At 33.8% G+C, this 25,769-nt stretch overlaps 3 protein-coding genes across 4 annotated transcripts; 1 reads left to right on the forward strand and 2 right to left on the reverse strand.

The window, feature by feature from the left end:
• Window positions 1-3,963: 3,963 nt before the first annotated feature.
• LOC145955545 (uncharacterized) lies at window positions 3,964-8,673 on the forward strand. Of its 2 annotated transcripts, XM_083070425.1 has the most exons (4): window positions 3,964-4,691; window positions 4,824-6,015; window positions 6,921-7,139; window positions 7,230-8,673. In XM_083070425.1, exons 2-4 carry the CDS (start codon window positions 5,799-5,801, stop codon window positions 7,877-7,879), a joined length of 1,086 nt encoding a protein of 361 aa, XP_082926551.1. In that variant the 5' UTR covers window positions 3,964-4,691; window positions 4,824-5,798; the 3' UTR covers window positions 7,880-8,673. The 2 variants fall into 2 exon arrangements, with proteins under 2 accessions (XP_082926551.1, XP_082926552.1); XM_083070426.1 differs by lacking the exon at window positions 3,964-4,691 and having other exon boundaries at window positions 4,712-6,015.
• A 2,279-nt stretch (window positions 8,674-10,952) lies between these two features.
• On the reverse strand, window positions 10,953-13,195 carry LOC145956059 (uncharacterized). The gene is made up of 6 exons (XM_083071617.1): window positions 13,111-13,195; window positions 12,886-12,998; window positions 12,632-12,826; window positions 12,265-12,363; window positions 11,201-11,551; window positions 10,953-11,060 (listed from the first exon to the last, which is right to left on the reverse strand). The coding sequence occupies exons 1-6, from the start codon at window positions 13,193-13,195 to the stop codon at window positions 10,953-10,955; spliced, it is 951 nt and encodes a 316-aa protein (XP_082927743.1).
• Window positions 13,196-14,734: 1,539 nt separating this feature from the next.
• LOC145956060 (uncharacterized) lies at window positions 14,735-25,028 on the reverse strand. Its single transcript, XM_083071618.1, has 5 exons — window positions 25,006-25,028; window positions 22,885-23,625; window positions 15,493-15,975; window positions 15,132-15,302; window positions 14,735-15,050 (listed from the first exon to the last, which is right to left on the reverse strand). Exons 1-5 carry the CDS (start codon window positions 25,026-25,028, stop codon window positions 14,735-14,737), a joined length of 1,734 nt encoding a protein of 577 aa, XP_082927744.1.
• Between the last annotated feature and the right edge of the window lie 741 nt (window positions 25,029-25,769).

A 25,769-nucleotide genomic window follows, 5' to 3' on the forward strand; every position in this document is an offset into this window, starting at 1 on the left:
GAGGATTAACGAGGTTTGCTTCATACACTCCCAAGGAGGGCGATTATATGGGATAAGGACTACTGGCCAAATACTATGGCTTGTACTCATGGCTCCAAAAGGGTTGAAACCATCACTAGTTAAGCCAAGTCGTACCTTCCGAGGATCAATAGAAAATTCTGGATGAAGTAGGTCAAATGTTTTCCAAGCCTCAAATTCTCCTCTAGAAGGCTAACGTTGAGTGAGTACCTAGGCTCAGCGTGGGACTTGAAATTTCTCAAATGATTCTTTATCAGGCTGAGGCTAAGCACTAGACTAAGATTGAGTGTTGAGACTTAGCCAAAAGTTTCTTCTCTCTTGAATCTTCACCAATTATCACTTGTTTTTCTCAATGTTATCCAACCTTTTTCTCAACTACAAAATAACAACAAAAAGTTTGTAAGTTACCAAGTAATGTGAGTTAAAGACTAAAGTTAACTTTCTCTAAATTTAAGTTAAATCTTAGACAAATCAAGGTCTCAAGTCAAGAAAAATTAGATAAGTGCTTTAAAATGTATCGCAAGATATAAGAAATTATAGCACTTATCAGTTAGCCATCATTATTAGGATGAGATCTCTTTTGTTGTTTTGTGAGAAGAGAAAGAGAAAAATATTATATTTTGTATAAGATTTGAAACTAATTAAGAGCTATACTCAACTTTATAACTTGTTTCCATGAACAAGGTCATTGTAAAATTGAAGAGAATGATAAAGATAGCTTATATAACTTATGCCACACTAATAAATGCTAAGGGTAATGAAAAAATTTGGTACTGTACCCCTAACTAAGTAAAATATGAAAAATTCATTTCTTCTTTGATTTTTTTGAATGCAGAACATGAAAATAGAATTGTGTGACTAAGCTAAAATATAACAAGTTGAAATGAAAAATCTGCAACTTCACATATACAAAAAGGAAAAAAAATAATATGATATAATTGATTTATGAACTTAATTTTGTGAACGTTAAAAGTGTTACAATAAGTGTTTAAATACTAAAACTAATTAACTCCTAATTGAGTAAAATAAATAAAAAATTATGACTAAGCTAATAAGTAAAGATTTTTTACCTACAGCTACATTTTGCTTTTTTGACATAAACAATCTTTAATCAAACTTATAAGTAAAACAAAAAATTGTAAAAACTCGAAAATATTTAATTATGATAGTGAAAAAATCTTAACTATCAATAGTTTTGACATTCTCGATAAATACTTCAAAACTCCTTGTCTCTTGTCTAGATCCAAACTAACTTGCCAAAATGAAGCCTGAAATGTAAAGGTAATCAAGTTCCTCTTGTGAAAGTTTGAATTTTGTTTCTACTGATGAAATCATTCCCTCCACTTTGATCTTAAAAGAATAAAAAGCTTTGTGAATTGATGATTCCCTTTCTTCCAATTTATTTTTGTTTTGAGCATTGATATCAAGATGAGAGAAAACAGTGTACTGTAATTGAATTCACTGCCTAAACAGTATACACACTACAGTCTCCCAAGCCAGAGACCATTAACTTTTTTGTTTCTTGCAACAAATATTCAAGAAAACGGTAAATCTTTTAATGTGCAGTAATAAATTATTTATAACAAGTAATAATTAAAGGCAAGGAATCAGTTTCAATTGTGTCAGCATACCTAGGTGACATGCCCAATAAGAGCTATAAACAGAAGTAGGATGTGATCATCATGTCAATTTCAACACGGCTCGGGGTCAAAGCAAATATTATAACAACAAAAGCAAATTCAACAATTCACATATTTTCTTTTGAATTAATGATAGTCAATTGGTTGTATTCCCACGCCAAGAGTCTAGAAAGTGACATGCTCAATATTTTCCTAAAGTCAAAGAAATAGAACACATGGTTAAGTTCATTAGAAGCATAAAGAATTGAAGCTTACACTCCATTGCTTGAGATACTAGGTTATAATTGTTAAATGGGTTCAAGAATCTATGGTGTCAATAATAGAATCTGGGTCCCACTAGTGGAAAATCATTTGTTTACGTCAGCGTTTGCTCATCAGTTATAAAAATACCCAACGTAAAAAATACACAGTGACATTTTTTAAATTAATCTAAATTTTTTTACATCGGACCCCTTTTGGCTTGACGTAAAAAAGTTGTTTTATTTCCCTAGCACCTTCATCTTTTTCGTGCACGTAAGTGTTTTTCCATTGTTTTCCTCTAGGGTTTTTCTCTAGCGATTTCTGGCAATGGTGGTGCGATTTTTGTCGGGTCTTTGGGTGTTTTTCGCTCACGGTGAGCGGTGACAACAATGTGAGCAGCGACGATAACAGTAGCGAAACCCATTTTTGATTTTGAACCTATCTCTCCAATTGGGTTGAATCATTTAGGCGTTTTCATGGATTGAAGTTAGTGTTTTCATGTGTGTATTGATCTTTCTGTGTAAAAATGTTGTTTTATTCCTGCACACGAGTGTCTTGACACTGCTTTCCTCTCCAGCGATTTTCGGCGACAACTGTGCGAGACCTTTGGACGTTTTTCCATTCACGATGCACGACAGCAAGACCCATTCTTTATTTTGGACCTATCTCTCCGATTAGATTGAAGCATTTGGGTATTTTTTGGACGTGTTCATGGATTGACAAGGTTTTTTTTTTTTTTGGTTTGTCAACCATTTCTCATCGATTATAAAAACACCCAACGTAAATTTACGTCTCCTGCATTGATGTCGGACTTTTTCTAATGTTAAAAGTCCAAAATAACAGACATAAAATGTCTTTTAGTGTCAATTTTATATGAATCTTATTCATAGAATAAGTAGCTGTCTAGATAGTTATTACCAATTCTAGTTGGCCATAAGGCCTATATGCTCAGGGAGTTGTCGGTGTTGCTCTAGGCAACCATGGATCAATCTTTGCTATTGTGAACACTACGACTATGAGAATGTGAAATGTGATGAAATGAGATAAGACATGAAATTTCGTGACAAGTAAAGTGATGAGTTCATGAGTTTGTGAATGTGTGACATGCATCATGATTTATATGCATTTATATGACGAAGTATGATATGGAGTACATCGTTAGGGAAAACCCTCCAACTGTGAAACATCTTGGAGGAGTCCTAGGGGATAGTGTGGTTTGGAAGGCCCAGTTCTGCTCGTTTGTGTGCATGGGACGTATCTTGCACGGCTTTGCTATCCCCGATAAGACCCTAGTAGTACATCCTTCTAGTTGAGAGTGCACGATTGAGCCGACATGTATTCCTAGACTACTTTAGGTATGTTGCTTTGGTAGCATACCACGTGATATGTGATTATGAGACACGTGACTGTTGCTAGATGCATGCATTTATGAGTCGAGTCCATGACATCATTGCATGATGAATGACCGTGCATGTGTTATCGTTGTATGTATAATTTGAATTTTGCACCTGATTAATGTGTAGCTATGGATGTGCTTGTTATGATTTGTGTGTGTGTTGGCTAACTGTTATTTGTACACCTGAAACTGAGTGAGATATTTCTCAATCCCTTGTTCTTTGTATGTGTTTAAATTGTGTTGCAGGTGATCATCAGCATGAGGATATTGGTGATGAGGCTTAGGCTTCAGTTGGGCATGCTCTAATAGGATACGTGACATTGGGGCATAACTAAACTTAGTTTAGGATTTCATTATTGTTATTTTGTTTTAGAAAAAAACTCATGTTTCATTTTTCTATAAATTCTGCATTTGTACATGCTTTAAGTTTACGAATGTGAATTCTCTACTCTTATGTTAATGGAACCATTGTTTTAAATCAAAAGATTTTATTTAATCCAAGAATATGTTTTTATAATTATTGTATATCTATGTTGGGATAGAAGGTGTCACACGATCCCAGAAGAGAAGAAAAAAGAAGGTGTAGAAAAAGGGAAGATTACATGATACAAAGGAAGATCAATTAACTTACCATTGAAAAGTTTTCTTTGAAAAATAAAAAATAAAGTTAATAGAGTGATTTTTCAAGTCTTTGAACAACTAAAAAATCATTCATCACAATTTTATAATTAAGTTAATTTAAAATTTTATTATTTTTCTGAATTCATTCATTATTTGAAGAATATTATTGACTATACTTATAATAATTATGATTACCAAAATTAATTTATGAAAATAAAAATACTTAATTAAACACCTGTATTTTAAAAAAAAAAAAATATAACTGGATGAAAATGTTTAGCTGAAACGAAATTCAAATTTAAAAATTTAAAATTAAAAACAAAACCCTTTATTTAAAAAAATAATAAAACATTTATTATTTCTAAAAAAAATATTATTTTTTACGGATAAAAGAATAATTAAATAAATATACTACATTGATAGTGCGAATTAATAGATTTTATTTTGATTTTGATTTTAAAAAAAATTCAATTAATATTTGTGGCGGTAAATACTAATTATTGATAGCTCGAAAAGAAATAAATTTCCCGCATTCGAATCCCTGTAAACATAAGAAGGTGAAGAAGGCAAAGTCACCACACTGTCTCTATTGTTTGCTATTGTACACGATGAAGACACTACTGAATGGCGGAAAGCAGCCCGAGTCATTGCAAAAGAGAAAGATGAGCCTCAATCTAGTCTCTATCATCGTTGATCGTTTTCTCCTCGATAACAACTTTTCCCTCACGCGTTCCACCTTTCTTAACGAGGCTTCCTCTCTTATTGCCAACCAAGAGGTATGCTACCTTCTTTTTCATTTTTTCTTATTAGAATTGCTCCAATGATTTTGTCATTCTAATTCTTATCAATCAACAAAAAAGAGCTATCAGCAATATTCAAATTTTAATTCTAATTTTACTATTTTTTAGGTGTCAAAGAGTTTGCTGAGTTTGGAAAATATGCTGGATGAGTATATATGCTTGAAGGGAGAGAAGGCGTCGCTGCATCAAGAAAGGGTTTCGCTGAATCAAGAGAAAATCAGGATTCAGATGCTGTTGGGAGACATGCAAAATGCTGTCAACACATTCAATACTTTTCGGAGGCCACCCCCACCCAATGTTGCAGACATGAATGCAAATCCTGCAATGCTTCCTCAATCCAGAGTTTCTCCTTCGGGTACATGCTTTTCCTCTTATGCTTGAAAAATTGGTCGTTGCTGCCTTTTCTCTTTTAATTTTTCGTTTCAATGTGGTAGGCAGTCTTATTTGCTGATTTTGATTATTAAAACTGCAATAGCTATTTAAAACTTTTCAAGTTGTGGTACGATTAATTCAAATTGTGTTGTAGTATTAGTTTTTGCATGAATTGTCATCATTTAAGTCGGTGATAATTGCATGAAAGGGTTCTTGCCATGTAGTTGTAGTTTCAAACCGGAATTTAAAACATTTACAAGTTTGATGAAATAAATATCTTGCCTATTTTAAGAACAAAGATTAGGTACGATGTGGGGTTTTTGTTATGTGTTAGTCGTAAATGATTAGTGGTGAGGTGAACAATCTTCACCTTATAAGTATTGCTAATTTAAAAAAGTAGAGAGCAATCTCCCCTTACAAAACACCTTACAAGTTTTGTAAGGTGAGGCTTGTTCACTTTAAATTATTTTGATTAGTTGATTTGGAATTTTCAATACTAAGCGAAAAGAGTTAGATGCTTCATGTTTGAAATCTGTATAGTTAGATATAATCTATGTTTCTAGTGATCAAATAAATTATCATGAGTCAGTGATCAAATAAATTATCACATAGACTTTGTTAATCACTCATCTGCTCTTGAAAGCAAAAAGAGTTAAAAGGATGACTTAAAAATTGGGCAATTGCTTAATATGATATCAGAGTTTGGAAAATATGCTGGATGAGTATATATGCTTGAAGGGAGAGAAGGCGTCGCTGCATCAAGAAAGGGTTTCGCTGAATCAAGAGAAAATCAGGATTCAGATGCTGTTGCGAGACATGCAAAATGCTGTCAACACATTCAATACTTTTCGGAGGCCACCCCCACCCAATGTTGCAGAGATGAACGCAAATCCTGCAATGCTTCCTCAATCCAGAGTTTCTCCTTCGTGTACATGTTTTTCCTCTTATGCTTGAAATTTTTTTTTCTCAATGTGGTAGGCAGCCTTATTTGTTGATTTTGATTATTAAAACTGCAACAGCTATTTAAAGCTTTTCAAGTTGTGGCGCGATTAATTCAAATTGAGTTTGAGTTGTGGTATTAGATTGTGAATGCATTGTCATCATTTAAGACGGTGATAATTGCATGAAAGGGTTCCTGCCATGTAGTTGTAGTTTCAAACCGCAATTTAAAACATTTACAAGTTTGATGAAATAAATATTTTGCCTATTTTAAGGACAAAGATTAGGTACGATGTGGGGTTTTTGTTATGTGTTATTCGTAAATGATTAGTGGGGTTTTTGTTATGTGTTATTCGTAAATGATTAATCCTCACCTTATAAGTATTGCTAATTTAAAAAAGTAGAGAGCAATCTCCCCTTACAAGTTTTGTAAGGTAAGGCTTGTTCACCTTAAATTATTTTGATTAGTTGATTTGGAATTTTCAATACTATGCGAAAAGAGTTGGATGCTTCATGTTTGAAATCTGTATAGTTAGATATAATCTATGTTTCTAGTGTTGATTTTTGGGTAGTTTCAATAAATCAGTCTTTGCCTAATATTCTGTTTTGCTAATAGAATTGAATGACTCACTTGAATGTTTGAATTTTCCCAAGAGAAGTCCTATATTTGGGAATTCTGATTGATAAAGTTAGGAGTGTAATCGTTAAATTGTGTTTCCTTAGTCACTGTTTACTGTTGTATTTTTGGATGTGTAAGCTAAGTTTATCAATTAATGGTTGAGTTAATCCTAATGTATTTAAGTCACAATTTGGAAATAAGTTTCAATTAAATTGAATGGTGTTCAAGTTTTTAGGTTGTCTTAATGATGTGTTGACATTGCTTTGCTTTCTTAGGTGTTGCTCCTGTTATTACTACTCCTCTACCTCCGCAAAACATGTCTCATATACAGTCACTGCCTATGCGTATGAATACCAATGTGGAAGCAGGAAACTTCTCTGCACCCATGATTAGTGCATCTGACAGAAAGAGAAGAGATAGTCAAGCAATGGATGTTCCTACAGTTTCAAAGAAGCGTCGTGGTAGACCACCTGGTAGAAAAAATAATGTTCAAGGTATTTTTGTCCCCTAACTGATAAATCTATCAAGTATATGCTAAGCTTTCATAATGTCATTAATTACATTTTTACTCTATCTATTCTCAGGTCTAAACATACTGCCATCGTCAAATAATACAGTCAATGACCAAGTAATTTCTACACCTTGTTCTGCAACTCAATCATCCGCTTGGAATTGTGCACTTGGTGGATCACAGGCTCAAGGATCTAATGCAGTCAATAACCAAGTAGTTATTACGCCTTGTTCTGCAACTCAATCATCGGCTGAGAACTGTGCACTTGGTGGATCACAAGTTCAAAGATCTAGTGTTGTTAAAAGCTTATTCAATCCTCTTCCATTTCCTACTCCAACCAATTCTCCAGTTTTAAATACACCTTGCAAAACAAATCCCTCTCACAATGATACATGTGTATCCCCTCTCGAGATTTCTCCGATTACGACATGCAATGGGAAGACTGCAGAACAATTGACTTGTTTAGGGAGAAGTCAATGCATTTCTCCAATCAATGTTGATTTGGACCAGACATGTGAGAAGGATCTCGTAAGTAGCAGGTTGGATACTTCTAATATGCATGAGAGCTTAGACAAATCATTGCCTGATGATGATGATGTTGCATACAACTTTGACATGGGAGACATATCATCACACAATTCTTGGGATTTTGATATGCTCAAGTTTGACAAGGAAGACTTATCTGAATTCTGCGAATTCGAATATGAAGCCATCATTTCATGATGACACTGTCTGAACTCTGAAATGGAAACATGTATTCTTCTCTTTTTTTAGCTTTGTATTCATTATTCGGTTATAAAACCCACATAGGAATTTGGAAATGATGTGCAACATTGGCTATATCTTATTTGATCTTATATCACCTTGTTGTTTAGTTTGGTCTAGTGAAAAACTTGGGCCTTTTGAAGCTAACTTTACTGTATATGTACATTAGAGTGTTGAAGGATGTCCTGCTTTTTATTCTCGTGTTAAACTTACATCGGTTATTTTTTTTTTAAAAAAAAGATCATTCTCGTATTCTTGTTCATTATTTCCTGGATTACTGAGTAGCATGTGCAGGTTAAGTATTATGAGAGTCAAGTGCAGCTCTACGTTTGTTTATTACATGACTATATAAGATAAAACAACTTTTTTAATGGGAGTTGGATGGAATAACTCAGTTGGTTAGAGCGTGATATCGATAATTACAATGTTGGAGGTTCAAGGCTTCTTTTTAATGATTTATACTTATGTTTTTATTTTTCTATTATTATTTTTTTCTTTGTTCATTGTTTAGCATATAAAAAGTACTATATGTCTCGGTAAAACTTTTTAAAATAACAAATAATAAAAATTATTTAATATTAAATGGTTAACAAAAAATATGAATTATTATGAATTGACATTTATAAAAATAAAAAAAATGGGAGTTATAAAAGAGTAATTAAAAAGAAAGAATTAGACTAAAAATGTGTACACGAAAAATCTCAATCTCCTTTATTATAGTAATATATATCATAAGCTTTGACAAGAATTTTTTATTTATTATTTTGATGAATTCTTTTCTTCTTAGTTAGCTTATAGTGAAGTAACTTTAGTTAATAACTTATTCAAGGTTTTATCCATGTATTGCTAATATTTTTATTGGTATATCTTACATAAAATTCAACAATCAAACTAATTATGAATCATAATTTATATGACTTTTAAAATATTTAATGTAAAAGTCAACAAATTTATTATTTAGTATCACATTTTCAACATCCACATCAATAATTAATTAATGCATTACCAGACATATTAATTAAGGAGGTCTCCTACAACAAAAGTTAGTAGTTTAAGTGGTTAGATCCTATCAAACCACAAGATTAGACCAATCGTAGTCAAGTCAGGTATAAATAACTTCAGGCCTATCAGAGAAACTATTTAACAACTTAATTTGATTTCTCAGGTTTTTCCACTTAAAATAGAAAGTCTAGTACTACTTGGTGTTGAGCCTGGAGAGACTTGTAGAAAGAATGCTTGGATAATTACTTAAAGAGGTAAGTCAAAGACTACTTAGGTTTGAGTTAGAAGAAGCTTGGTAAAAGAATACTTATAACTTTGTAAAAGTTACTAGAACTCAATCTAGTTGGATTGAGAACTAGATGTAGTCTCAGTGGTTGAGACAAATCGGTATAAAAATATTTGGTGCTCCATTTGACTTTTCTTCAGTGCTTCTTTTGTAAAATTTCCTCTTCATTGCACAAAAGTACGAGTTTTTTATACACACAATTCAAGCTCTCCTTCTAGTGTATGTCTTTTCTCCATATAGGTCATAAAACCTTTTGTCTCATCTCAATAATGACATGTCAGCACTTCCAACACTAAGCGTGAGTTTTCACGCTTATCGTGAGATAAGGATCAACCAACACAAAGTCCCTAGGATTGTGGCGCTAAGTGAGGAACTCAAATTCTCCTCTAAAAGGCTAACGTTGAGTGAGTACCTAGGCTCAACGTGGGACTTGAAATTTCTCAAATGATTCTCTATCAGGCTAAGGCTAAGCACGAGACTAAGATTGAGTGTTGAGACTTAGCCAAAAGTTTCTTCTCTCTTGAATCTTCACCAATTATCACTTGTTTTCCTCAATGTTTTCCAACCTTTTTCACAACTACAAAATAACAACAAAAAGTTTGTAAGTTACCTAGTAATGTGAGTTAAAGACTAAAGTTAACTTTCTCTTAATTTAAGTTAAATCTTAGACAAATCAAAGGGTTCAAGAATCTATGGTGTCAATAGTAGAATCTAGGTCACACTAGTGGAAAATCACTCGTTTACATCATCTTTTTCTTATCAGTTATAAAAATATCCAACGTAAAAAATACACGATGGCATTTTTTAAATTAATCTAAACTTTTTTACGTTGGACCAAAGGGGGTTTGACGTAAAAACTAAAATCTATGTCGGATATGAAGTATAGTCCGACGTAGATTTCAATTTTACATCGGACCCCTTTTGGCTTGATGTAAAAAGGTTGTTTTATTTCCCTAGCACCTTCATCTTTTTCATGCACGTAAGTGTTTTTCCACTACAAAAAAATGAGTAAATAATGGCGTTTTTTTTATTGTTTATAATGGCGGTTTGAACCCCCATTATTCACATAAATGGCAGTTGTCCAAGTCGCCACAATTCTTTCCGCCACAATGTATAAAACGGCAAGTATCAGTCAACCGTCAAATTAGCCGCCATTTTATACATATTAAAAAATGGCGGTGTATCTTGATAAAATATGACAGTTAAAAGTGCCATAATTTTTATTTAAAATAATGTTATTATGTAAATAATGGCATTTATAACCGCCATTATTTTTTGTAAATAATGGCATCTTTAAACGTCACAATTTTCTAAAATAGTTGATTTTTATATTTAATATGTTGCAGTTTTAACTGCCACAATTGTATGAACGAACAATTTTCTCTCTCTATATATATTGCATTGTAAGCTAAAATCAACTAGAATCATATTTAAATATAGCCTTCAAAGTCATCATTTTTAAATAATGATATATTTTAATTCATAGTTTCTCAATTAAAATGTTTAAACAAATTCAATTAATAATTAATTTTTTTTTTGTAAAAGTAAATGTTACTTTAATTTGTAATTAAAATATATGTTCTACTTTAAAATTTAAAATGGCAAGAAATCAAAATAGTAGAATTACTTCAAACATAGTATCCTCTTACAAAATCTAAGTAGTTTAAGTACTCCAAAGACTTCAAATAACAAGAAATCAAAATATAGTAACTCCAAAATCCATAAGTGAAGCTATTCATATGCTTAACTAGGGGTATTTTGACCACTCTCTAAATCTACATTACTTCCTCCTGATGATCTTTTCATGATACTAGGTGATGCAGTTCCAGTTCCACTTCCAACATCTGCTGCCTAGAATAAATAAGAAACATTTATTAAATTAATAACAAAGGCCTTGTAAATTAGTTAACTTATTAACCATCATTTTCAAGCAGTAAAACACAATAAAAGAAGATAATATAATAGAAGCAACTATTTATATGATGATATACGTGATGCATAGAAGCGCAAAATAAGGCAACCATGTCTTCAGGAATGTTGCCTCCTTCCTTCAATGCAATGTATGAAAGAAGTGTTTGCACTTGAGATTTAACGGTAGCAAGTTCAGTTGCCATATTCACAAAATTTTCTTCCATGTTTGATGTGCTTGCACTAGATGAACCAACATTGATACCACTTAGTCTTGTGGTGGAATTCTTAAAAGCAATTGTAGGACAAGCGCCCAATCCTAATCCTCGAACACGTCCAGGATGTTCTTTACCAAATATAACACCAATTGCATCATTTGGAGAAATTTCAGATATATTTTCTGGATTTTGACTTAGAATTTCATCAATTTTCTCCTACATGAAAGTGAGATATTTATAAAATATAACACAAGTTTTGAAGCAGTAATATGTATAAAATACAATGCACAAATTGTGTAAACTAAATGGAGAAAAATGCATACAAATGTAAATTAGTTTCCATAGTAAGAATGATAACCAATCAATAGCCCATAAATTGCTCTATAGAAATTTAGAAGTTGAATTCGCAAACAATCTATAAGATAATAAATAGATCAATTCACAAACAATTCAGAATTTGGAAGCTAAATTTACAAACTCCACCAAACTGAATTCTCAAACAAACTAATAAATAACTCTCTAGAAATTAGGATCTTCCACTTTGTAAAAAATTTCGCACAAAATAGAATTCCCATGCAAACTATTAAATAGCTCTCTAGAAAGTAGGACCTACCACTTCGTAAAAACTCTTGCATAAAATAGAATTCCCAAGCAAACTAATAAATAGCTCTCTAAAAATTATGATTTATCTCTTTATAGTTAACCAACTTGCATATTTATTTTATATGCACATATATAGTTGTTCTACAGGTAATTAAGTTACAAAATATCCAAAATAGCAACAAACATAAAATTTATGCCAAATTTCATGTTACTATGGAAATAATTTAAAAACAATATCAATTTTATAAATATTAACAATTGTAGGAGGTATAAAGCACAACAAATATTTTTGATTCATATAATGAGAAATGAAAGTAGAAATTTACCCCTATTTCCATAGCCTCTTCATTAACATAGCTACCATTTTTTCTCTTATGAATTTTCCACATTTCCCCTCGACCAACAGTTCTACCCGTCTGAATTCTCTAAGAAATTTATGAAGATAATATAAGTAAAAAAATCAATATAAAATCATACTTCATGTAAACAATGAAACGAGAAAGGTCAATGTCAAACTACCAAATTATCCCTTCTTCTTGACAAAGCCATGGCACCACCAGTGTGAGGAATAGTTTGTTTTTTTCCTAATCTCTCGATTTCTATTACAAAGCTCCTACAAGTGAAAGTAGAGGCAGTTACTAATATTTAATTACAAGCTACATGTAAATATACTGATATGTATAAAATGTTTACCATTGTAGAAGGTTTTAGGCGATAGTCAACAAATGAAGCCCATTGATCCATGCTAAGACCCTCTGGCACATTCTTGATAAGGTCATTTCTACTTAAAAGTGGGTCATAAAGTTCATTCCAAAGCTTAATTCTATGCTCCCTCCATTGATTAGCAATTTTAAACATAACATCTCTTTTTGCCATTTCTTCATTTACCTTGAAACAAAATCGAGACTTCAAATAACACAATGTTAGTTCGCAAGTAAACCAGATGCCTCTCCAACAGGCTGAAATCTTTCATCAAAATCCACCACAATATGCAATCCATTAGGCAAGTTACGAACATCCTTAACCTTCACGTTAAGTTTCTTAGTTACCCCATGGTCATCTAAAAAGGATATTTTGTTAAATAACAGTCAATGATAATAAATGTAAAGGAAAACAAAATCATGAAATAACATAATGTAGGTCTATACATTATACCTATAGCATCTACAAACCAAAAATGGTTAGAGTGTCGTCCAACTTTACATCGTGATGTTTCAGTTTCAGCTTGAGTACTTTGTTGTTGTGTAGTTTCCTCATGTGTAGTTTGCTGTTCTGCACTTTTGTTGTGCCCTTTCTTGTGCAAATCCATTATCAACTGCTGGCAGCTCAATATGTTGCTGGTTAGATATCTGTAGATGTACAACTTGTTGTTGATTAGGTATTTGGGAAGATGTAGCCTATGGCAATTCAATTTTAAACTATATTAGTCAAAACATTGAGACTAACATGAGAAGTAAAACAAACTAATAAATCAATGTTGAAAACTTAACATGTGTAGAACGTACTGGAGTAAAAGCTGGAGCATTAGGAGTCAAATTAGGTTGAGGTGAATCATTAGGCAGTAAATGATTACCCACTGATGTATTTGAACAAGATGACTCATGTTGGGAGGTTTCACAAACTGATTTGAGCAAGTTCCTAAATCTCTTTGGCTTAGGCATATCTACACATATAAATCATAAAATTAAATTAAATTATTTGAATTATAATAATAAAATTAAACACATCTACTATAACATTTTATTGATAGTTAAAATACACCCATATTACCAAATTATAACCTAAAGTCATACCATTAAAAAATTATTACTCAGTCATTGAGTCATTTTTCTTCAACTTCATCATTAGGATTTTCCTCACTTAATAATTCATCATCTCCATCCTCCCTTAACAATTGTAGTTCATCAGAGTCCCTAAAAAATTGATCGAAGTCTTGTTGTGGACATGGTTCAACTTCACAAACTTCAGTATCTCCTTCTCCTCCCATATCATACAAGTCTCTTGGTTTCAAATGGACAGCAACTGTCCAATCTTTATTCACCTCATCGTTCACATAATAGACCATTTCATCTTGAGAAGCTTCAATGAATGGATCATGTTCTTCAGGATCACCGATGTGAATCAATCGTGAAAAATTAATAGAAGCGAAACCCCAGGCATCCTTTTTAAACCCCCTATCTTTTGTAGTATCAACCCATTTACATTTGAAAAGTGTAACCTTAAAATGACCATAATAGTTAAGCTCAATGATATCTTCTAATTTTCCATAATATGCCAAATCCGCTTCTCTCATATTTCCATCAAGACTACTAGCAACACAAGATGTTGAAGAAGTTAGAAAAACTCCACTATTTTGAGTTTTCAACCCATGTTCTCGAGTTACAGTTTGAAATTTGAACCTATTAACATTAAAGGCTGAAAATCTTCTAGCATGTGGTGTTGGACCTTGAGCTAGATACTTGAGATCACTCAACATTGTATTTGAAATGTCTGGATTCATAATCTAAAATAATAGTGAACAAAAGTGTTAATTTATTTTACATCATTTTACAAACTCTGATTAAAAATTTAGCAACACAATTTTTTTTACATATTCTACCTACCCTTCGAGGAAACCAATTAATGAAGTCCCTATTAACCATCTTTTCCATCTCTGTAGTTGTAATCCTTCTCCCTCTAGATCTTTTTTTCAAGTGGTCTTTAAATTCACTATAAAATATTCAACAATAATATAATATTTTTAATTCCATATATAGTTTGCTGAAGTGTAATATCATTTATAGTTTATGTAAATACTCACTCAATGTAAGGCTTAACTTGAGGAAAATTTAATAACACATATCGATGGGCTTGAAATTTCTCCATGGTTGACAACTCAAATGTTGAAAAAGCACTTGCTACTTTACCAATTGGTGGAAACAAGGTAGACAAATTTGAAGAATATCTATCATTAGGAAAATCATCAACGCGTCTTGGCCTATTGATTCGTGTCTCAACCCCTTCCATATATTGAGAGCAAAAGGTAAGAACCTCTTTAGCTAGGTAGCCTTCAGCAATAGAACCTTCTGGTTGTGCCTTATTTCTTACATAGGATTTTAAGTGACCCAAATGCCTAACATATGGTTTCACAATTTGTAAATTTGATCAATAACACTTTTCCCTAGGATAGAAAACTATGAAATAAGACATTTACCGCTCAATAGGATACATCCAACGATAATGTACTGGGCCTTCAAGTTTTGCTTCACTAGCTAGGTGACAAGTTAGATGAACCATGATTGTAAAGAAGGAAGGGGGGAATAACATTTCCATGTGACAAAGGGTTTGAACAATGCGAGACTGAAGTTGACCAAGATCCAAAAAGCTTAACATTTTGGCACACAATTGTTAAAAAAAGGAACATAACTCTATTAGCACTGCAGCCAAATTGTCTGGTAAAACATTACGTATGGCAAGAGGTAGTAATTGCCATTAGAATATGACAATCATGACTTTTTAGGCCAGATATCTTTCCATTTTTTAAGTCAATACACCTTGTAATGTTACTTGAGTACCCATCTGGAACTCTAACATTTTTCAAAGTTTGCAAAAAGATTTTTTTCTTTGCTTTTGACAGTGAGAACAAAGATGGAGGAAATCTTCCATTAGAATCTGGCCAAAGGTCTTTCCTTATACCCATTTCTTTAAGATCCTTCTGTGCTTTAAGATTATCTTTTGATTTCTTAGAGTCATTAAGCAAAGTGTACACCACATTATCACATACATTTTTTTCAATGTGCATTACATCTAGACAATGGCGCAACAAGTTGGTTTCCCAATAAGGAAGATTAAAAAAAATGTTTTTCTTCCTCCATTGTTCTGGTCCAATAGATTCAACAACTTTCTTTCCTCGAGTTCTTTTACCTATTTCATTAGACTCTAATGGTTTCCCAAATGTAATATTAATTTCTTCAATTTGTTTAAATATGTTTGACCCTGACAAAGTTATCGGTGGATCCCTTTGCTCAATTCTCCCATTAAAATGCGATCGACTCAATCTGAATTTATGCCCTATTTCTAAAAAACAACGGTGTGCCATAAAACTAATTTTTTTAGTGGCCCGGAACGGGCCATTCCAAAATTGAAATGGGTCGTTCCCAAAGTCCAGATCGGGCCGTTCTGGAATTGGAACGGGCCGTTCTGAGACTCCTAAAAGGCCTAAAAATGTTAGGTTGGAACAGGCCGTTCTAGACCAGAACGGGCCGTTCCAAACCAATCAAAGGGGGCTTAAATTTGTACTCCAGAACGGGCCATTCTGAAATCAGAATGGGCCGTTTTGGTCCCCGGAACGGGCCGTTCTGATTTCAGAACGGGCTGTTCTAGGGTGCAAATATACTGCACAACGTTCGGACAACAGTTTAGGGACCCAAAAATTTCGTCCAAAGCTCCTTAGAGCTCGAAATTTCTCTCTTTTTCTCTTTTTTTCTCTCTCTTGTATTTCTTGAGATTTTGTGAGGCATTGTAGTGTGAAAGGTTGCCACAAAGCACCTATATTTTCCATATTTGAAGATCTAACAAAGCTTGCTACGAGGTATTTCATTTAATCTTCTTCTCTTTCTTTTACTTATTTTTTGTCATCACAAACGCAATCATGTAGATATTTTAGGGTTAGTTGTATAATTTAATTTTTCAATATGTAAATAAATATTAATAAAGGGGATTTAATATTTAATTTATTAATTCTTATCATGTTAACTTCATCATAGGGTACCGATTGAGAGTGTTGTAGGGGTGCTTAATACCTTCCTTACACGTAACCGACCCCCGAACCCAATTTTGGTTATCAAGGCCATTATTGGATCTTAAAAAACCTTTTCTTTTTCCAATGTTTTGTGTAAAATATTGGTGGCGACTCCATGAACCTATTTTCAAAACCATTAATTAAGGATTAGTCTAGTATCCGGACATTCCTTAATTAATAAGACTTTTAAAAGGATGTGTAAACCATAGGTCGCGAGTTCGAAAATTTTCGGGTTGCGACAGATGGCGACTTCACTAGGGACGTTTTAAGAGGGTCAAGCCCAATAAATGATGAAGTTAGTAAAATAGGAATAATAATTTAAATATTTTTCCCCTTTATTTTGTTTGTTTTGCTTGCATATCTGTTTGCTTGTTTAAATTCTGCACCTGTTTGAATTAAATTGTACACAATCCTTTGCACACAATAGTTCCCCCTACACCCGGGGGCATGATGGTATTAAACATAGGGAGCGGTTGACGTACGACCGGCCCAAGTTTGGCCTTAGAGCCTGCGAGCCTTGTCGGAAATCACACTTAAGGTGATAACCGGTTACTCTAGCCCGAAATACTGCGACAGACCTTATAGTATGCCAGGTGACGGCGATAGAGATACTGGGTCCCTATAATGGGGGCACCTTGGGGGCCTTGAGAACCAGTGAGATTAGAACCGTCTTATACAATGCACTTTTCTTACAGAGACCACAGACCAAGGATTTGAATACGATCGTGTGTGTATATTGATTAAGCATGTGTGTGTGCATTTGTTTGTATTATTTCTTATAATAAGAGTGGATTGAAATTTTAAAATAAGCAAACAGATAATAAAAAAAATATAATAAAAAAATAATAATAATAGTAAAATTTTATACCCCTTTGTACATTCTTAGGTCATCATTCCATTTACATCATATAGATAGTTTTCTTTTAAAAAAATGAATAAAAGAAATCTCATCTTTACCATGCATCATTTCTTTTAGATAATAGAAACATGATAAAGATTAAGCAAAACAAATGACATACATTCTAGATTAGCTCATTATTTTCATTCATTTTATTTTATTAGCTAAGGAGGATTAGGTTGCAGTACGTATAGAAAGTTAAGAAAAGTGAATGCTCTAATATGCGACAGTATCTGGGCTTTAAAGAAAAGCCCAAATTAATTATAAAAAAAAACAAAATACTATGGTTGGGCTATTGCTTTGATATAAAATCTAATACAGATTCTCGCTCAATACTGTTAAAATCTATTTGAGCATTCACAAATAAACAAATCAATGAGACTGATATTTATTATTCTTAACTTTCTCTACGTGTTTGCATTACATTCATTTAGAACATACCCCTCCTTATAAAAGAATAAATGAGAATAAAAAAGGAAATTGATCTATGTGTGTTAGTCGAAAATAATGGAAAACAAGCCATATGCATAAAAAGTTTTCAAGATGCCAACTCTTACCCCAAGAGGATAAAGTTGTGTCGTGCAACCGTGAAATCCAAGCGGAATAGGAGAAATGACTAGGAATGGATGGATCCACACTCCTAACGAGTTGCAAGCTAATAAGAGAATCTGAGGAGGACGAATCCCTCAAACACTAAGGCAAAGTGAATAGAGCTTTCTCGAAAGGTGATTTCAACAAGTGAGAAACATTGCTTGTTAAGAAGTTGCTAGAATGAAAACCCGCAAAGAGCATTCTAGACAAAAAAAATTATTAAAGTAAAATAGAAAAAATAAAAAATTGAGAAGCAATGTTTGTTCGAGCTGAAAATTGAGAGACAGCTTGAAGGTTCCTCTTGAGAAGCAAGACTCCATGAAAAACTCTATCATCGCTTCTACCCATTCCTACATCTCAGGAAAGATACAGGTTGAGAACACCTTCATGAGAGAAGAATCCAAAGGCCCTCCTCCCTCTACACGAAATCTTCTGAAGCGCCACATCCAAGCAAGTGGAGGACTAGCTCTACAGTTAGATGACCTAGGCCTCTCTAAGGGGCAACCTCTTTCTTTCTCTTTGTGTACGAATCACGAACTTGGGGCATGCTCGGGCCCTCAAGCTACATTAAATGGGCACGTGTAAATTGAAAATTTATTTTAATGCCATACACTTTTCTACTTCATTTCTCTTCTCCCTTTTATCTACTCTAAGCCTCGTCAACAAACCTTAAATGAACAAGTACATTTGAAATAAGGACGTCATCAGAAACAATGGTTTAATATGCAATAAAAACACATAAAGATCAATCAAATTGGGCATGACTTGTGGATAAAAGTCCAAATAAAATCAGCACAAGGGGCATCCCCCTTAAATGAAGGAATGAAAGATGATCACAAATGCTGCAAAGACAAAAGCCTGGCAGGAAACCCACTAAGGGGGCTGCGCAAAAATTAGGGTAAGGTCCGCTAGGAGACTCACAAACAAAAAGAGTAGCTTAGGCAAAAGGGAGGATCAAAAGAAAATGTCCGCTAGGGAACACATCTCATGTAACCTAGGCAAAAGTTAGCACAAAGCAGCATCACGAGTTGAAAACCGAAAGGCGGCTCGGGAAGATCATTTAATCAATATGCAATCCCAAGTCATCGCTTAACTTTGAAGGAAATAATAAGCCAACATGGAAAATGATTTCCTCACTTTGAATGTGCTTGTTCATCAGCCTAAACCACTAGCCTACCTCGACCAGCCATTCTTCTAAAATAATTTTTGAAAAAAATAAATCCTTTCTAACAAAACTTCTGCAAAAAAAAATACATGTATATATCCTCTTCCTCTCTTTCCTCTTGACCTATATGGCATTAAGATAAATTTGAGAGATACACGGAGTATGCATAGTGAATACTCACAAGGAAAAGATGGAGGTTTCCTAGAACAGAGTCTAGGTACACCTGATCTAAGGGCTAACATATCACATCTGGTACAAGCGAGAGGGCTGAACTACACAAACCTCAAGTTCAAGAAGCAACAATGAATTCGACAGGGCTAAAGGCTAACAGTCCATGTCATTGATCAATGCACATAGATTAATTTCTTGAAAGTAAAAATAAATTTTCATTTTAAGCATTAGCATAGAAGCATCATTGCATAACATGCATATGACACAAGCGTACACAAAAGGGTATAAGTTTATTTAAAATAAAAAAAAATCCAATCCATTTCTGCTTTGCATTTTCTTTTGCATTCTTGCATTCTTTGTGTGTGTCTATCCATCACTTGTTGGAGGAATCAAGAGGTCGAAACACTCGTAAAAAAAGATCAACAGCTAGACAGTACCTTAAGAGCCAAGATCATCTCAAAAAAAAAAAAAAACCTAGCCCCAACAAGGGCATTCCATACAAGTGGTTTCATATAGCCACCAAGAAAAGAAAGACACATCAATAGCAAGATGGGATAGAACCGGAAGAGGAAGAATAATCAAGCCTATAAGCATGAAGAGGCCATCGTGCCTTATTCCTCAACTAAATGAAGGATGATCCAAAAAATGCCAAGACAAGGAATGACTTCCTAACCAAAGCCAGGAGTGGCTTCCAAAATAATACTCATCAATAAAGATTCAAAAAATAACATCACCATGTGATCCCTCCACCAATGATGACAATAAAAGATAAAAACAGAAGAAGGCAAGCTTCATACATGTTGAAAAAAACCGAAACATTTAGAAAAATAGCAGAAAAAGGCAAACTTCAAACATGAAAGAGTCGAAGCTAAACAAAAATGAATTTCAAAAAAAAAATCTATCACAAGTAGCGCTTGGAGAGGCATGACAATACTCACGTGGCAGGGGCAACACTGGAATCCCTGCCAACCATCCACTTCTCTGCCCACCAACACAAGGGCACAACAAACATCTCCTGCCCATCTACCTAGGGGCAGTCTTTCATTCCACAACCATCCATCAACAATCAAACAATCAGTCATCGAAAAATCTCAACATATGCCTTGAGAGGCATCACAATACTCACGTGGCAGGGGCAACACTGGAATTCCTACCAGCCATCAACTTCTTTGCCCACAATCATAAGGGCACCACCTACCAGCAATCCTCGTCTTCATCAGACGTCCTCCCAAAGAAAAGGGGGAATCACATCATCATCATCAATAGGTAGCCTGGAGAGGCTAGGCATAATAATACTCGACATTTACTCCTTTGCCCACAATCACAAGGGCACCACCTACTAGCAATCCTCGTCTTCATCAGACGTCTTCCCATAAAAAAGGGACAATCACATCATCACCACCAGCAGGCGACCTGGAGAGGTCAGCATAATAATACTCACCATCAGCAGGCGGCCTGGAGAGGCCGGCACAATAATACTCACCATCAGCAGATGACCTGGAGAGGTCGCCATAATAATACTCACAATATCAGCAGGCGGCCTGGAGAGGCCGGCACAACAATACTCAAAACATCAGCAGGCCGCCTGGAGAGGCTGGCACAACAATACTCAAAACATCAGCAGGCGGCTTGGAGAGGTCGGCACAACAATACTCACAATATCAGCAAGCGACCTGCAGAGGCTACGAAAATACTACGGCCTGCAGAGGCTACGAAAATACTACGGCCTGCAGAGGCTACGAAAATACTACAGCCTGCAGAGGCTACGAAAATACTACGGCCTGTAGAGGCTACGAATATACTACGGCCTGCAGAGGCTACAAAAATACTACGTCCTGTAGAGGCTACGAAAATACTACAATAACAAAGAGGGTTACCTACCTTTAGAATGGGTCGGCTGAAGCCCCAAATATCAGTCCAGCCTGGAGAGGCTGAGCTCAGAATATACTCTCTCTTCAACAAGATCCAAATTTTCACCTCACTATCACAAGAGAAACAATGGAGCTTCTACTCGAAGACTGAAGATTAGGTGTACAGTTTGTCAACCTTATTACCCAATAGAGTACGCAATCAATGCTCAACTGCTCTAAAGGGTGAGCATACGAGCAAATACACTTGTCCAAGGGAAGCAACGTAGAAACATCAACACAGAGACGAGAAGAAGACCCGGACGAAATGTCTACGTCTTTACTTGTCTTTGGAAAAGCAAAACAACTATTCCAAAGGACAAGTAAAGAGGGGCAGCTGTAGACACCAAATTTCGTCCGGGGGCATACAATCAGCAAAATAGGACATCAGAGGGCCCAAATCAATATTTTTTAGTAGCCCGGAATGGGCCGTTCCAAAATCGGAACGGGCCGTTCTAGAATTGGAACGGGCCGTTCTGAGACTCCTAAAAGGCCTAAAAATGTTAGGTTGGAACAGGCCGTTCTAGACCAGAACGGGTCGTTCCAAACCAATCAAAGCGGGCTTAAATTTGTACCCCAGAACGGGCCGTTCTGAAATCAGAACGGGCCATTCTGGTCCCCGGAACGGGCCGTTCTGATTTTAGAACGGGCCGTTCTAGGGTGCAAATATACTGCACAACGTTCGGATCCGGAACGGGCCGTTCCGAATCTAGAACGGGCCGTTCTGGCCCACATCTAATGCCTATAAATAGAAAATCTTGGCCAACAGTTTAGGGACCCAAAAATTTCGTCCAAAGCTCCTTAGAGTTCGAAATTTCTCTCTTATTGTCTTTTTTTCTCTCTCTTGTATTTCTTGAGATTTTGTGAGGCATTGTAGTGTGAAAGGTTGCCACAAAGCACCTATATTTTCCATATTTGAAGATCTAACAAAGCTTGCTACGAGGTATTTCATTTAATCTTCTTCTCTTTCTTTTACTTCTTATTTTTTGTCATCACAAACGCAATCATGTAGATATTTTAGGGTTAGTTGTATAATTTAATTTTTCAATATGTAAATAAATATTAATAAAGGGGATTTAATATTTAATTTATTAATTCTTATCATGTTAACTTCATCATAGGGTACCGATTGAGGGCGCTGTAGGGGTGCTTAATACCTTCCTTACACGTAACTGACCCCCGAACCCAATTTTAGTTATCAAGGCCATTATTGGATCTTAAAACACCTTTTCTTTTTCCAATGTTTTTAGTAAAATATTTGTGGCGACTCCATGAACCTATTTTCAAAATCATTAATTAAGGATTAGTCTGGTATCCGGACATTCCTTAATTAATGAGACTTTTAAAAGGATGTCTAAACGATAGGTCGCGAGATCGAAAATTTTCGGGTTGCGACAGATCTTTGCATGTTGCTTCTTCTTTTTATCCTTCCACTTAGAAGTCTTGCATCTTTTACATTCTTCTAAGCCCTCATTCTCGTCACCCCAATAGAACATACAATCCTCTGGGCATGCTGGTATCTTGGTATAATTAAGACCAAGTTTGTTGATGATTTTCTTGGCCTCATAGAATGAGTTAGGAAACTTAGCATTCTCAAAAGCATCTTTTAACAATTCGAGAATCATAGTCATTCCTTTGTCACTCATTTTGCACATACACTTTATGTGATACAATTTTAGTATGAAGGACAACTTTGAATACTTTGTACAACCTTCATATAGTTGTTGGTTATTATCTTTCAACAATGCATCAAACTCTACATTATTAACATCACTTGCCATATGATGTTGTTCACCATTATCCTCAAAAGATCCATCAAGATTATTGGCATCGTGCGTCATAAACCCAAATGCATCGTTGAGCATGTTATCCATTGGATTTTGAGGTTGCAAAGTTTCTTCTATTACATGTGTGTTCTTAGAGGTCGTAGACTCACTTATACTTGGTCGTTCACCATGTAAATACCACACTTTGTAATTTTCAGGGAAAGGCTGACATGTTAGGTGTTCTAGAACTATATCCCTTGTTTGCCATTTCTTGAAACCACACTTTGAACATGGACACTTAATGACATAACCATTAGCATGTTCAATAGCAAAATCCAAAAAATTGTCTAACCCATTTAGATATTCAATTGTATTTCGTGGTTTAGTAATCCAAGACTTATTGGCATGGCTACAAAACAAAATACAATATTATATTAAAGTCAATGATTGTTAAAAATTAAATTTTCATCTTAATTAAATATATTCTTATGTTGGAACCGAATCTATCAATGAGCCCTTAACTTTATGTATTTGCACTCTACAATAATTATAGTTGAACTTTGAAATCTAATTGAGCAAATACAATTAGAAGAGTCCAAATAAAAAATTAAAAGATGATTTTCTCATTCTTTTTGCTTGGTTGTCAAATAATATACTACAGTTTTTTAGTGCCTTCAATTTAAGAGAGATATAAAAACAAGACTACAAAATGAAATTAATACCTGCTAAAAATTAAATATATTTGAAGATTAATAAATATTTTAAAAAAATTTCTCTTTAAAAATACCTGCTAAAAATTTCTGTTTTTAAGTAAATAATTAACCTTTTTAAATATTTTATAACAATACACACATATATGTATATAATATCGAATAATTTTACTAATAGATTAGCAATAAATGATATAATAAAAATTTATGTATGATAATTTAAATTTAAAATATTTTTTAAAACAATAAAACTAAAGCAAATGTCTCGTTCACCTTACCATAAACACAACTTGATTATTATAGTTTACTAAAAATTGAATCAAGAAAATAATGTTGATTTAGTGTATGAATGATTAATATGTTAACAACAAAAATTGTGAAGGAACTTGACAACTTCTATTTTCCTTGTGGGTCATTTATATTTTCCCTCGAGTCTCACTATGCAGCAAAGTAGATGGAAAACTAATACTAATCTTTGAAACTAATTAAATTAGAAAGGAAGACAAATTCATTTATAATTCACTTAAAAAAATAATCTTGAATATGACAGATTTTTTAGAATTGAAGCTCACCTTCACAACAGTAAAATAGGTGATTCAAATGGTGTGTAAATCATGTAGTGGACACCTTCCTGTAATAAAAAGTCTATACATTATAACATAGTAAATCTTAGTTTTCATGATTCTATTTAATCATATTATTTTGTTCTAATCATACTATTGCCAAATCCTTATCAAAATGAATCAAAAAACACATAGCCCGCCGTTGCACATTAATAAATTAGAAAAGTCTTCAAATATAAACTTCAACTAAGTGCCCTGTGACAATAGTTATTATACATTTATTTTATGAAATAGTAAAAAAAAAAACACCAAATTTACTAAGAACTATTACAACTTCAAAACAAAACAACATCAAGTCTAAGTATTATCTATGTTGGACCTCAACGAAAGTAAACAATACTAAGCTCTAAAAGAAATTAAAAACATAAAAAAAAAAAAAAAAACACCAGAAACCTTCATAATATGCACACTCAAAGGTTAAAGGGTGGGATAAAATTGAATTAACAGGACATGAACCTAACTGTCAGATTAAGCTCCATTGAAATTTTAAAAACAAAGCCACATATCTCATCTTTATCAATTTTACATATGATTTTTGTTCAATGGAATAACCAAATGAACACTAAATAGAAATCATATTAAATTAACATCTAATATACAAATCCACATAAGCCATCTTCAATACCAAACATTTTAAGTCTCTACAACAGCTATGCATGTTCAAAAAATTGATTCAGAATAAGCCCTTGTTTATGAATTCGGTTGGCTTACATTCTAGCATTCAAATACCATATTAATTTCTCATAAATAAATTATTCCTTGAACCTCTTCATCCATCCAGGAAAAAATTATTTAATAAAGTCTCATGAAGCATGAGTGTAAAAATGCATACAAATTATTCTATTTATTTTTACAAAGACTTGTTGGCAAAGGCTTTAACACACGCCTCTGTTTCTAATGTTAACATATATCCTCTCTGTCCCCTTATGCCTAAAGCCACGCTAATTTCTTTAACCCAAAAGCAAAATCAATCTCAATAGGAAACTTGTGCTTCTACATGTTTCGTTTTTCTAAAATTATTTTTTTCCTTCAGATTTTTCTAAAATTAATTAAACGTTTAACAAAACAAACTATTAATATAACTCATTAATTTTTTACGAACACTCTTTGGTCGCACGCCAGTGGGTGGCATCACTGGCTACTCAAGCACTAGCTGCACGACCACAAATTTCCGGCGAGTGTTCATCATTGGCTACGCAAATAGCTCAAGGCATATATGC

This window comes from Cajanus cajan, chromosome 3, assembly GCF_000230855.2.
Source record: "Cajanus cajan strain Asha chromosome 3, NIPB_CcT2T_4, whole genome shotgun sequence".
In the NCBI taxonomy this organism is placed as follows: Eukaryota; Viridiplantae; Streptophyta; class Magnoliopsida; order Fabales; family Fabaceae; genus Cajanus; species Cajanus cajan.

What these genes read in the sequence shown, in the direction of transcription:
- LOC145955545 (XM_083070425.1), top strand. Translation starts at nt 5,799, where the DNA reads ATGCTGGATGAGTATATATGCTTGAAGGGAGAGAAGGCGTCGCTGCAT. An exon ending in ATCCAGAGTTTCTCCTTCGT is followed by an intron (nt 6,016 to 6,920) that starts GTACATGTTTTT and finishes TTGCTTTCTTAG; the next exon opens with GTGTTGCTCCTGTTATTACT. An exon ending in TAGAAAAAATAATGTTCAAG is followed by an intron (nt 7,140 to 7,229) that starts GTATTTTTGTCC and finishes ATCTATTCTCAG; the next exon opens with GTCTAAACATACTGCCATCG.
- LOC145956059 (XM_083071617.1), bottom strand. Translation starts at nt 13,195, where the DNA reads ATGAGGAAACTACACAACAACAAAGTACTCAAGCTGAAACTGAAACAT. An exon ending in GATTTCAGCCTGTTGGAGAG is followed by an intron (nt 12,827 to 12,885) that starts GCATCTGGTTTA and finishes TTTTGTTTCAAG; the next exon opens with GTAAATGAAGAAATGGCAAA. An exon ending in GCCTAAAACCTTCTACAATG is followed by an intron (nt 12,364 to 12,631) that starts GTAAACATTTTA and finishes TAAATTTCTTAG; the next exon opens with AGAATTCAGACGGGTAGAAC.
- LOC145956060 (XM_083071618.1), bottom strand. Translation starts at nt 25,028, where the DNA reads ATGGAGCTTAATCTGACAGTTAG. An exon ending in GAGCTTAATCTGACAGTTAG is followed by an intron (nt 23,626 to 25,005) that starts GTTCATGTCCTG and finishes TTTGTTTTGTAG; the next exon opens with CCATGCCAATAAGTCTTGGA. An exon ending in AATGTTAGAGTTCCAGATGG is followed by an intron (nt 15,303 to 15,492) that starts GTACTCAAGTAA and finishes CAAAATGTTAAG; the next exon opens with CTTTTTGGATCTTGGTCAAC.